This window comes from Micromesistius poutassou (genome assembly GCF_964030765.1).
Source record: "Micromesistius poutassou genome assembly, chromosome: 16".
Taxonomy (NCBI): domain Eukaryota; kingdom Metazoa; phylum Chordata; class Actinopteri; order Gadiformes; family Gadidae; genus Micromesistius; species Micromesistius poutassou.
In genome coordinates, this window is record NC_140286.1 from 15,081,423 (window position 1) to 15,094,585 (window position 13,163).

At 43.6% G+C, this 13,163-nt stretch overlaps 2 protein-coding genes across 3 annotated transcripts; both read left to right on the forward strand.

Annotated features, from left to right (window-relative positions):
* Window positions 1–877: 877 nt before the first annotated feature.
* LOC311360771 (mitochondrial fission factor homolog A-like) lies at window positions 878–6,493 on the forward strand. Its single transcript, XM_084480862.1, has 7 exons — window positions 878–1,011; window positions 1,535–1,756; window positions 2,187–2,368; window positions 2,629–2,720; window positions 3,006–3,182; window positions 4,934–5,009; window positions 5,516–6,493. The coding sequence occupies exons 1-7, from the start codon at window positions 945–947 to the stop codon at window positions 5,645–5,647; spliced, it is 948 nt and encodes a 315-aa protein (XP_084336988.1). The 5' UTR covers window positions 878–944; the 3' UTR covers window positions 5,648–6,493.
* Window positions 6,494–6,688: 195 nt separating this feature from the next.
* LOC311360445 (putative flap endonuclease 1 homolog) lies at window positions 6,689–13,097 on the forward strand. 2 transcript variants are annotated; one of them, XM_084480521.1, is made up of 11 exons: window positions 6,689–6,822; window positions 6,997–7,069; window positions 7,166–7,268; window positions 7,453–7,507; window positions 7,645–7,706; window positions 9,014–9,150; window positions 9,374–9,434; window positions 9,570–9,701; window positions 9,839–9,984; window positions 12,146–12,290; window positions 12,551–13,097. In XM_084480521.1, the coding sequence occupies exons 1-11, from the start codon at window positions 6,741–6,743 to the stop codon at window positions 12,608–12,610; spliced, it is 1,056 nt and encodes a 351-aa protein (XP_084336647.1). In that variant the 5' UTR covers window positions 6,689–6,740; the 3' UTR covers window positions 12,611–13,097. The 2 variants fall into 2 exon arrangements, with proteins under 2 accessions (XP_084336647.1, XP_084336648.1); XM_084480522.1 differs by having other exon boundaries at window positions 12,554–13,097.
* Window positions 13,098–13,163: the final 66 nt, after the last annotated feature.

Below are 13,163 nucleotides of genomic sequence, written 5' to 3' on the forward strand. Positions count from 1 at the left end.
ATGGCACGGACCGAGTGCGCATGCGCCGCCTAGTGAGGTCCTAGGTTTGTGGGAGTTGTATTTCTACCAGGATTACCATGGCGACGGAACAGGGCTCACCGCCCTAGGACTGTGTGTCATCTCCTCCAGGAATACCGGTATAAAAATATAGATATAGATATATAGACAGATTATCCAAAAAGGATAATATATATATTTTACGAACACAACAAATACTGCGGTAAATGTTTGTATTAAAGTAGGCATCTCAATATGGTTTATGCAATTAATGCAAAACCTTGAGAACATCTCTTCTTTGTTTTCTTGCTTTAGGTGTCTGGAAACACAGCGGGTTGACAGTCATGTGTTCAATATGCACTTCATTATAAGTCATTGAAGGTGATTATATCTATACACATATGATGAAAGCTACCCTTAATAATTAATATTAAGTGGTTACACACACACACACACACACACACACACACACACACACACACACACACACACACACACACACACACACACACACACACACACACACACACACACACACGGTATTTATCTTAAAGATAAGAATACATAACATTGGAAGCAACAATATGTACCCAATATTATTTAATTTAACTTTTGGGTTTCATTTGTGATGGACGATTAATAAGCACACTGTGTGCGTTTTAGTCAACTTGTGTCTATTTGACAAATACCGCTAGCTGGGGGGGATTGTAGGCACTTGTTTTCTCGAGTACCCTCCGCTCGCCGTTCTCTCCACCCAACCCGGTGGATCATCAGAGCACTTAAGCTCCGCTCTGGCCAACGCACCACGTCGAACAAAACGAGCGAATGATTACACACGTTCTCCCCGTAGCAGTGTTGCCAGATTGGGCCAGAAATCGAACCCAATCTGGCAACACTGCCCCGTAGCCGCCTGCTGCTGCCTCACTCGTCGTGGCTCTGTTTATCTCATGTGCCCTCCAGTCCCCGTCTGTTGTCAAGTGATCTTATCAACTGAATCTAGCAGACTTCCAAACGGTAAGTTTGACAGCACGGCGGGCCGAATGAAGCCGTCGTATACCGATGTGCCTGCACTAGCCAGCTAGCCTCCAGCGGTATCTCCAACGCAGGTCGCGTCCCGTGACGCTCTTCACGGCCGAGAATAGACACTGGAGTTGGCATCGTTTTAGCCTTTTAACAAAATTGTCTCTTTTCTGTGGTAGAATGACAACCAAATTTTCCATTTTGAAAGAGTCGGTATAACTGCATTCTCACGCTTTGACTTAAATCCAATAGCCTATATTGGGTTGTTATTTATGGGCTGCGGTTCCCTCAATAAACATACGGATGGTCTATTATTTTTTTTTCTAAAATACTCAACAAAACGAAATTAGGTTTAATAGTATCACTGTTATTCCTTTCAGACCACCGACATTTGTGAATTGCAATAAAGGGCGAATCCTACACTGTATCAAAAATTATGTAATGTAACGTAAAAATGACTCTCTTGACACAATATTGGCCCATGTTGAATTAGCTTCCTTTTCCTCGATGTCTGTAGACTGTATGAGTGGGCAAACCTATACCTCCCCCTCTGCGGAGGAGTCCGAGATGAACCGCATCCACTACGATCTGGAGTACACAGAGGGCATCAACCAGCGCATGAGAATCCCAGAGACCCTCAAGGTGGCCCCGGACGCTCACTCCGGGGGGCTGCCTGTCCAGCACCTCTTCCCCTTCCCCACCACGCTCATGCAAGTACCCGAGAGGATCATCATAGCGGGTAGGCATGGCGACTTGTATCTATTTATTTATGGCTATCTTGGTCTGTGTTGTGATGTGAATCATGGACTATATGACAATAATCAATACAACAAGAAGACAATGAATCATTGGGAGTGATGGAAAGGAATTGGTGAAGGAAAAACTGAACCACACCAATGAGTGAGTAAATTGTTTAGGTTCAGTGTAGTGAAGCTTAATAGTTTTGTTGGCTTACTGGTTACTTTGGCAATCAGCTCATCAGCTCTCAAAACTTTTCAAATAATTGTATGGATTTCATATTTAGCAAATCATCTAAAACTTGTTTAAAGGTAGATCATTATGCGACGTGCGGCAGGAGAGGATTTGTATGTGAAAATGTTTGTGTTGGATTAAAAGCCAATTTATTTTTTATCCCCCTCATCATCATCTTCATCTCTTCAACCCTTCAGGAGATGAGGACGACCCTCGGTTCTCTCGACCCCACGACCTGGACCTGATCCAAACCACTGGACCTCCCATGGACCTGCTGGACATGAAGGCCCCCCCACGGACCCTCACCCTCTCTGAGCAGCCCCTGGACTCCCTGGAGACGGAGCAGACCCCTTCGCCCCAGGCCCACGTCAGCCAGGGGGTAGGCCCGCACCGATCAGGATTTAGTCTCTTTGGTTGTATTTCATCTGTTCTTATTCATATGATGTGTCATTGCTTACAATTATATAATAAACAAAGGCTAATGGGTGGTTGTGTTATCAGAACGCATCACTGAGTATTGTTGGTTCGCGTGTGATTTATTTTATTCCACATCATTTAAACCCACAATTTTCTTTGAATCGACCAACTTCAGCTTCGGCCTAAACAATGTAGTAATCTGTCGTGGTTCTGAATTCTCAGGTGCGCTCTCATTCACGGTCTCGACGGGAACGAAGCGTAAGCGAGAACGTGGCAACTCGCCATATCAGCCACGCCGGCCGAGGGGACATGAGGTGGGTACTGCTGGCTAACCGGACAGTAGCACAGAAACCACGCGACATGAGTCGCTCAATCGATGGTTGAATCGACAGAAAGTGTTCTTTTGTCATTTGTGAAGCAATATTTGGTGGCTTTTCACAGTTTTTCTTTGAGCTGTAACTCATTTATGGATTTATCTGAAAATGGATCACTTCATTTTTAAGGTTTTAACATTAGACATTCCTGACATTACATTCAATCCTTCACTCACATCGTTCATGTCTTCTTCCTCTCCCCCCTTCCCTTCCTACCCCCATCAGTGTGACCCCGTCCCCCTCTTCTGCCCCCCCGCCGTTCCGGGCGTGCCCCCCTCTGTGTTCCCCGGAGGATGCCAACATCAGCCTGTACACAGCAGGGGGCGTGCTCTGCTACATCCAGTCCACCACGCGCCGGGCCTACCAGCAGATCCTGGACCTCCTGGAGGACGGGCCCCGCAGGTGACTCTCTCTTCTTTGGGAATGTGTAGTGGGCAGACTCCCGTCTGGGTTAGGGTCCATATTATTTGTCATTTTAAGGCAGTAGCTCAGGAGGTGGAGCGGGTCGACTGGTTACCGGAAAGTTGCTAGTTCGATCCCCGGCTCCACCCCGACACCTCGAGTGTCAAGGTGTCTCTGAGCAAGACGCCTAACCCTGACTGCTCCTGACGAGCTGACTGTCGCCCTGCGTGGTTGACTCCCCCGCCAGTGTCTGAATGTGTGCATGAATGGTTGTTGTCGCTTTGGATAAAGGCGTCAGCAAAATAGCAAAACTACAGCAAAACTATATGGTAGTCTTGTTATGTGCAGAACCAACACCCCACAGTTGTTGAACCTGGCCCTGACAGATTTTAGCAGTAGAAGCCTTCAGATTCTACTTAAGCAATAGATCACGACAGGCTGTGGAATGTTCTCATTATACCACAGTTAAGGGGTGACCCCCTTAACTGTGGTATAATGAGAACATTTCACTTTTATAAAACAGTTACGTATGTATGGCGAAATGAAAGTCGTAGACACTCTCAATTTTGAAAAAATGAGAAAGTCGGAAAAGCATTTTTTAAACAAATACAAAAATGTAGTCCCTCCTGCCTGCCTGCGAAGTGTGCGGCGGTTGCTATGCAACACACTGTAGCGTCCTTCAGAGAGAAGGCTAGAGACGGTAGCTTGGTTCGCCGGCAATTTAGCCTACTATCAAGCAGTTCACTCACCGTGTGCCTATTGCTTTACAACATTTCCACCCTCTCCATCAATCAACATATTTTTAGGCTTCAGTGAACTATGCTATTGCTTTTATATAAATTAACAACAGTTCAAGTTAGGCACAGAGTGATACGGAACTCCGTAAACTGAATGGGCATCATAGCTGTGTGTATACGCTCATTATACAACAGTTAGGAACCAATCAGATCGCTTGATTTAAGCCACCTGTTTTATAATAATATATAATCAAGTGATCTTTGTATGTTTATTTCTCGTGAAACTGTGTGCTGCATAACTGTGTGTTTTATTCTATCAATACATCTCATCTCATGCAGAAGCAAGTCAATGTAAAACACTTGGAATACAATCTGCTGTGCTTCCTTTGGATGGCTTAGAGGCTATGGAAGCCTGTATAAATCATTAAGAAACCTGTACCAGTCAACATCTGGACTGACTGAGGTTCTAAGCTTTAAAGGGGTCGGCAACCCTAAAGACACATTACACCAACATGCTCATACAATATACAATACATACTGTATTAAGCTGTGCTTGCATATATTATACCTGTTTCCATTCCTTCTGATGATATTAACTACAAATCCACAAGGTGGCAGCAAAGACAAATATGATATGATTGACTGATGCAGAATATTTAAAAGCCCCCTATTTCTAACAACGGGTTTGATTGTTATTAGCCATTACAAGCCATATGAAAATCTGCCATGCAACTTGTTGACATCACAAGCTGGACTGTCCACCTAGATGTATGAAGGATAGATCAGTGAACCATCCTACCCAGTGGAGTGTAGCAACTGGTGGGCTTATCTATCTATCACACGTGTAGGTGGACACTCCCACTTTTGATGTCACCAAGTCACACCGGGCCAGTCCAATTTGAAATGGCTTGTAAGGGCTAATCAGACTTAAACCTGATGGTAAAAGGGGCCCTTTAAAAATGGCTGGGGTTAATAGTTAGCATAATTGTCCCTAATAAACCACATTATCCACAGGACCCAGATGGAAATGACCCTTGATTTAGCAGCTGAGGAGTCCAGCTTGGTGGACGCGTCCTCCCTGCGACGTCAGGTAAACAACCGACACTACATTACCACTAGGAAGTAAATCAACTCAACAATAAGCCAGAACGTACAGAGGGATACGAGCAGTGTAAGAATGCCTCTCATAGGAGTGCTCATAGTATTTGATCTAGTATTTGATCTTTGATGTTCCATGTAGCTTTGAATAAATAATAAAAACGATTTTTATTTTTTATTTCAAAGGGAACACTTCTTATATTGGAGATCAAGGTGATACTGTGACACTAAAGCTAAATAAAGTGTTTTAATATTTTGTTGACTAAAATAAACGTCACATCCTACACCCACACATTTCATAAATGCAACAAACTATAGACTATTGGTTATTTTATATGTAGTATAACTATATAAAACTTTAGATGCTGTTTTATCTTCATTTTATGGGTCGAAGAGGTTTTGTGGCTCCAGATAGATTTATTTGGTGGGAGGGACCAGAAATGGCTCTTTTTGATAGTGAAGGTTGCCGATCCCTGATCTAATGAACTGTTATTTCAGATTGTGAAGCTGAACCGCCGTCTGCAGCTGCTGGAGGAGGAGAACAAGGAGCGCTCCAGGAGAGAGATGATTCTGTACTCTGCTACTGTAGCCTTCTGGCTAGTCAACACCTGGACCTGGTTCCGTCGCTAACAACGACCCACAACAGACAGCTGACAATTGACTTTCCCAAACGTCGGTGGTCGGATCAAATTCTTCTTTCCATTTTCTAGTTCTCTCCCTTGCATGGTCAAAAGGTGAACCAAAAAACAACAGCCATGTTAGTCCTCTCAATGGTTATGATCTACGAACACTGCCCATGGGTGATAGTTTACAAATGGGTGGGGGGACTTATAAAAGGAGAAGCAATAGATTGAGACAATTGGTTTGGGAAAGCAATGCTAGACTGACAGATGGAATCAGGTTATCTTGTTATGGGTTGTGGTTCAGTAGTTTGAATGAATGTTGTTTTGCTCTTAAGTGTCATAACATGACAAAATCTAGAGGGGCCATAATAATTTCCCTGAATAATCATTGCGTCTTACCCAAAATAATGTAAAACTGTGTGTATAATATTTATTTACAATATTTATGAGTATTGTTGCAACACTTGAGTTTTATAGTGTTTATGGAGCATTGTAGCAATTGCAAATGCACAGTAGTTTAGTTCAACATTTTGATACCATTTATTATCTTGAGTCAAATGATGAAGGATAATGGTCATGTATTTTAATTTATTTGGCAATAGTTTCTGGCAATGGATATTGATGACCAAAAAGAGTAAAGGCATGAACGTTGTTTTTTTTCCATTGTTACTACATTGTATGCTGGATCACTAGTTTGCTATAAATATGTGTACTTGATATATGTGTATATAAAGTAATTATGTGTATATAAAAATATATATTTCATTCTGGATGAATGATCAATGTGAACCATGGGCATTTAGTGAGAAATCCAAAACGGCTTTCACAACAAAATGCTACTGGCTAAATTAATATTGCGTCTGTGATGATGTACCTCTACTGTGATGTTAGACATTCATTCTTTGTCTTAATGCAAATATGTATTATTTCTTAATACTTCAGTGTAAATAATAAATGAAGGATGTTGATGATGTGTCTTTGATTGTACACCACTGGCCAATGCTGCCCCTACTGGTTCATCCGTGTTATATAGCCACGACACAAGTCCTATTGTTGAGGTAGCGCCACCAGCTAAAGGAAACTATTCCCATGTCATAACAATGGGGATCACAAAACTGGCCGATCTGATTCGCATCGCAGCACCTGGTGCGATCTCTTACAAAGATATAAGTGACTACGCAGGTAATACACTAACTGTGGTTTTCTTGTAAAGTAATCTATTGGTTGCTAATCCTGGTTAGCATACCTTTTGGCTTTCTCAAATAAACTTTAATATTGCTCACATACAAGTTGCACAAAAACAAGATCACACCATTAGTATTTTGTGTATCTATCGTGTTTTCTGTCATTCATCAGGGAAGGTGATTGCGCTGGATACCTCTATTATTATGAACCAGTTCCGGACCGCTGTGCCTACCAACTTTCTAAAGTGAGTATTGGATAAATTATCCATTTTGGATGCTCCTGGTTTTACTATATTAAATGGGCAGGTATCTGCTATACCTGATTTATTCTGTATCTTCAGTCCTATGACCGGTATCTTCTTCCGCACGCTCACCTTCCTGGAACATGACATCAAGCCCGTCTTCGTGTTTGACGGGAAGCCCCCTGGGGAGAAGCAGGCTGTTGTGAGTATTGACAGCGGTTTTTTATTCAAGATGTGCGTTTTAAAGATGTCTCTCTTGTCTGATTTAACAAGAATACGAATAAGAGTTTGCTTTAGAATATAAGTTCTAATCATAACTGAAGGGTGAAGAGTAATATGTAGCAATGACATCCTGAAGACAAACAGCCTACTGTGTCCCCTTACAGTTGGAAAGGAGAGCAGAGATCGCAGGATGGAGCTCCCCAAACCGTTCCGGTGCAGGTAGGCCCAAACCTAACATGCATTTTATTATTCTACTACTGTCCATTCACTACTCAACTTCACTTAACAACTTGTTTGCCCTTAGTTTTAAATAGTCCTGAACGTATCAGTGAGACGTTTTATTGCCTATTTTTTAGCATCATCACAGACCAAGGACTGTCTTCAACTCTTGAAGCTTCTAGCTGTACCAATCATTCAGGTATGCTATCAGCCACAAGATGTTAAATTGCTAATGATTTAACTTCAGGAAATCCCCAGAGGCAGGACAATATTTGGATGAATCTCATTATTAGCCACAGCATTTGACACGGTGAATCACCAGATTCTCCTTACCACTCTCGCCGAACTTGGCACTGAATCGGCCCTATCCTGGTTCACATCCTACCTGACGAATCGCACCAGGTAACATGGAATGGCTCCTTGTCCAAACCTTGCATGCTTGACACTGGTGTCCCCCAAGGCTCTGTACTGGGGCCCTTTCTGTTCTCCCTCTATACCAGATCTCTGGGCTCTTTAATTACATCACACGGTTTTTCATATCACTGCTATGCTGACGACACGCTATTCCTCTCTTTCCCCTCCTCTGACAAAGCCCTGATTGCAACACGCATATCTGAATGTCTGGCAGACATCAGCACTTGGATGACTGCCCATCACCTGAGGCTTAACCTCAACAAGACTGAGCTCCTCCTAATACCAGGGAAAGATTGCCCATACATGGACTTACTGGTCACTGTCGAGAACATTACTGTATCTCCTTCTCCAACTGCCATAAACCTTGGTGTGCTACTGGACAACCAGTTATGCTGCACCGCAAACATCACCTCGGTGGCCCGATCCTGCAGATTTGCACTTTACAACATTCGCAGGATATGGCCCTTCCTCACAAGGGAAGCAGCTCAGCTTCTAGTCCAAGCGCTGGTCATCTCCCGCCTTGACTACTGCAACTCTCTTCTGGCTGGACTCCCTGTCTCGGCGATTAAACCTTTGCAGCGTATCCAGAACACGGCAGCGTGCCTCGTGTTCAACCTACCTAAATTCTCCCATGTGACCCCCCCTCTTCCGCCACCTCCACTGGCTCCCTGTAGTAGCTCGCATCATATTACCCAGCTCGATCCCTCCGCTCAACTACCTCAGCTGGATGTCTGGTACCGCCATCGCTAAGAGCAAGCAAAGGTCGATCAGAAATAATAATACAACTCTTCTCTATTTTGGGACCACAGTGGTGGAAATAGCTCCCTGCCGATGTCAGGATCGCAGAGTCGCTCACCAGCTTCCGCAAAAGACTCAAAACTCACCTGTTCAGAGTTCACTTAGACTCTGCATTCAGTCCCCTTCAGCCATTCAGCCATTCAGTCCCCCCACCCACTATTGTCTGTTGTACGTCCTGGCACTTAAATTCACTTCTTATGACAAATGTACTTATTGTAAGTCGCTTTGGATAAAAGTGTCTGCTAAATGCCGTAAATGTAAATGTAAATTAGCCTTTCCCTTGGTGTGCTCCAGGCCCCAGGGGATGGGGAGGCTCTGTGTGCGCGCCTCGTGAGTGAAGGTACTGCGGACGCGGTGGCATCAGAAGACATGGACACCCTGCCCTTTGGAGGGGGCCTCCTCATTCGTCAACTGAACGCAAAGAAGGACAGGTTAGAGCTGTAGAGTGCTGTTTCTGGATTCTCAGATTCTTTAGTAAAATATTGATGAAAGTAGAAGCCATGTTTTTTTGATTGACTTCCAGTTTTCAAAGTGGTTTGTCAGAAATTAACGATGAAAAAGACAATGACTGAAATGTACAAGTTTTCTAAAGTTTAACAAAATCAAGATTGGTAATAGCTGGTCTATAAAATTCTAAAATTGACTTTTTTCCAGTGAGGTTATCGAATATTCCTTGCCCAAGATCCTTGAAAATCTGAAATTAAGCCAGGAGGAGGTAAGATGATGACTTTTAATAACATTAATTCACACATCGCTTCAACCTGACACATGGGTAATATACAGTATGTGTTGGGCAACATCTATTGGAATTAATTTCCCTTGTATTCCCCATGGCCTACCTCTCTACCAGTTTGTGGACCTGTGCATTCTACTGGGCTGTGACTATTGCGACAAGATAGTGGGTTTAGGCCCCAAAAGAGCCCTGAAGCTGATCCAGGAACATCACACCATAGAGCAAGTGGTTCTGCACATCAACAGAGAGGTGCTAGATAGCCTTATGTACCATTGACATCTTCCCCCTCTATATATATATATATATATATATATATATATATATATATATATATATATATATATATATAACCAACCAACCTTTTTCTTCATATTGCCACACTGCAGATACATCCTGTTCCACATTTCTGGCAGTACCAAGATGCCCGGAAGTTATTCCTGGAGGGGGCCCGCACCGTAGCCCAGGAGCTGGTGTGGACGGAGCCGGACGAGGAGGGCCTGGTGAAGCTCCTCTGCCACACAATGCATGTCAAGTGGGTAGGCTCATGTGTGTGTGCTTCAGTCTCATGTTATATAGATCTAGTATATATATATCTATATCAGTGGAGGCTTCTCCAGTGAGGAGAGCGAGGAAGGTCCTCCTTAACATTGTTGAGAATAAAAAGTGTAGATTGCCCAGACTACTGTAATGAATTAATGCCCTTAAATATGACTACTTTAATGCCTTTGTATATGTAATGTTTGTTTCCCTGGGTAAAGGGACATTAGCACCCCCTATCGCCTATTGAATATTACTTCGGGGAGGACGTTCCTCCCTCAGCCTCCATTGACTCCCATTCATTTCTCTGGAACTACTGGCGGCCGGTGGATAACATGGGGTTCAATGGGAGAGAGGAGGAAAGTCCTCCTCTGAGTGGGTGGGACTAGCTAATGGATCTGAATCGCGTCAATGTCTATTCACGAATAGACCTCTGAAGAATAAGTCCTGCCTCCGAGGCTCCCGGTTCCCTCGGTCAAATGTCTATGGGAAATAACGTGGGGTTTTTGAATGACCATACATAACAAACTCTGTAGCTGGCGAAGAAGTAAAAGCTGTGTCACGTTTTGAACTACACACTTTTTCCATCTAGTTTCCACTGGGGTTTTGGATTGTTTGTGCCGTTAAAGTAGTAAACGATTTTTAATGCTAACCGGGAGCTAGTTCCAATCTGCGCAGACTTCATACGTCATACTTGTTAGGGAGGAGGGAGTGCTCGCAACCAGTCACAACCTACCATGATGGTCATTTCACACGTGATTTCAGTGGTCTAGAAAACTTATTTGCTGGCGAGGTTCAGCCTCTTGCTATGTTGCTATGCAACCTTGACTGGGAGAGTCATGACGTCCTAAGTCTGTCCAGGTTAGCATAATGCTTTTCATAATAGTTAACTACTTTAACGGCACAGACAATCCAAAAACCCAGTGGAAACTAGATGGAAAAAGTGTGTAGTTCAAAACGTGACGCAGCTTTTACTTCTTCGCCACCTACAGAGTTTGTTATGTATGATCATTCAAAAACCCCATGTTATTTCCCATAGACATTTGACCGAGGGAACCGAGAGCCTCGGAGGCGGGACTTATTCTTCAGAGGTCTATAGGCTGGAGCCCTGGCTGCGCTATGAACCAATAAGCAGGAGCCTTGGCTGTGGAGCAGCCCGGAGGGAGGGTTTATCCCCTCAAGTCTCTAGGCTACGAGAACCAACAAACCCGCTCGTATGCCTCGTTTCCACCGGGCGGTGCACTACTGTTCGTTGCGGTACAATGCGGCTCTGTTCGCTTATATTGGCGTTTCCACCGAGCGGTGCGGTTTGGTTCGCTTATATTGGCGTTTCCACCGCCAAAAGTTTCGGTACTCCAACGTTGGGTTACGAAGCCGTCTGAAAGGGTGGCGAAAACGTGGAGTTACACTCGCCGTTATTCTGAAATCACTTCAAAAATATCCCGTTGGTATGACTAGGTCATCTTATTTGGCTTAACACCATGACCAACATTCTGAAACATCCATTAACATCCACATTTGCCTCAAACAATGTTAGGCTTACAGCCCATGTCAATAGTTGTGAAATGATGTTCTTGTTCTTTTAATTGTTTGTTACTCTGACTAATATTGTGGAAATGGATGTTAGTGAATAATTCAGAGCATGATGCATTTTAAATGGCATCACTTTTGGTCTTGTGTCTTCATTTTTCTTAAAACAATAGACCTGAAGAATAAGTCCCGCCTCCAAGGCTCCGGTTCCCTCAGTCAAATGTCTATGGAAAATAACGTGGGGTTTATGAATGATCGTACATAACAAACTCTGTAGGTGGCAAAGAAGTAAAAGCTGCATCACGTTTTGAAGTACACACATTTTCCATCTAGTTTCGACTGGCTTTTTGGATTGTCGGTGCCGTTAAAATAGCATTTATAATCATTTACTACTTTAACGGCACCGACAATTTAAATTGTAGTTGATCGTTCAAATGGATTCATTATTACAACTAAGTAGAAACTTTTAATAAGCATTTTGTGTGTGTGTGTGTGTGTGTGTGTGTGTGTGTGTGTGTGTGTGTGTGTGTGTGTGTGTGTGTGTGTGTGTGTGTGTGTGTGTGTGTGTGTGTGTGTGTGTGTGTGTGTGTGTGTGTGTGTGTGTGTGTGTGTGTGTGTGGCCTCAGAGAGCCCAGGATCCGCGGGAGAATGGTTAAATTCCGTGAGACGCGGGAGAAAAAGAGGAAAGAAAGGGAGGAGCAGAGGAAGAGTGGCCTCAACAGACAGACGCGCATGGAGGACTTCTTCAGAGTCACCAGGAAGAGGAAACAGGTGACGCCCATTGATTCATCATGGTCAACCAGGGCAGAGAGTACATGTTCATCACTAAACACGAATCTAAATAGATATAAGCCATTATTTATCATTCTTATTAAATTAACTTGATCTATACAAAAGTTTGTTATTATTAGTGGTGGCTTGGGACCTCCAGATGGTCAGAAACAGCCCTGCTAATAGAAACTTAAACTTGCCCAAACTTGAATAAATAAAAGGAAACTATTGAGTGTTTCTTTCTTCATCTCTTCTCCTAGCAGATGGACGGTGCCGAAGCTGTTCCCAGCAAAACAAGTAAAAAAACAAACAAAGCCTAGCAGAAAGCGTTCCACTGCGTCTCGGACCTGGGTTGGATGAGAAACCCAAAAGATCCTGCCATATTTTCTTTAAATCTACTGATACATTTTGTTTACCAGTCCTCCCACAAGAGACAGCACACTGGTCCTCTCAGCAGTGGTCTCCAGCGGTGCGTCCAGTGCGACAGGGAAGTCGCTCCAACACACGCCTGTCAATGAAGCACATAAAAGATGTTCTCGTGGTTCGCTAGACTCAAGGACCAACCAAGACCCAGTGAGAGGGAGGGCTATGAAAGAGACCAGTGTGTGATCCCTGCCATTGATGCCTCTGGAGACAGGGTATGTTTCATCACATAGAGATTCAGCGGACACCTGCTGGGTGACGGGAGCCAAGGCAGGGACCAAAGCCTTGAATGTTAAGTACGTCAGTGTGTCGAGTTGAGAGATGGAGATCTTGTGGTCCTCCCATCATAGAAAAATGTTGAATTATGTTTCCATTTTGAGTCGATGATCATGTGCAGTTATCATGCCGTCAAGATTTTTGCAAATAAAAAACTATTTATGTTGGACTTCT

Excerpts from the sequence above, each read along its gene's own strand:
- LOC311360771 (XM_084480862.1), top strand. The coding sequence starts at position 945 with ATGTGCCCTCCAGTCCCCGTCTGTTGTCAAGTGATCTTATCAACTGAA. Across the intron at positions 2,369-2,628 it reads AGGCCCACGTCAGCCAGGGG|GTGCGCTCTCATTCACGGTC; the intron begins GTAGGCCCGCAC and ends CTGAATTCTCAG. Across the intron at positions 5,010-5,515 it reads CGTCCTCCCTGCGACGTCAG|ATTGTGAAGCTGAACCGCCG; the intron begins GTAAACAACCGA and ends CTGTTATTTCAG.
- LOC311360445 (XM_084480521.1), top strand. The coding sequence starts at position 6,741 with ATGGGGATCACAAAACTGGCCGATCTGATTCGCATCGCAGCACCTGGT. Across the intron at positions 9,435-9,569 it reads TGAAATTAAGCCAGGAGGAG|TTTGTGGACCTGTGCATTCT; the intron begins GTAAGATGATGA and ends CCTCTCTACCAG. Across the intron at positions 9,702-9,838 it reads TTCTGCACATCAACAGAGAG|ATACATCCTGTTCCACATTT; the intron begins GTGCTAGATAGC and ends GCCACACTGCAG.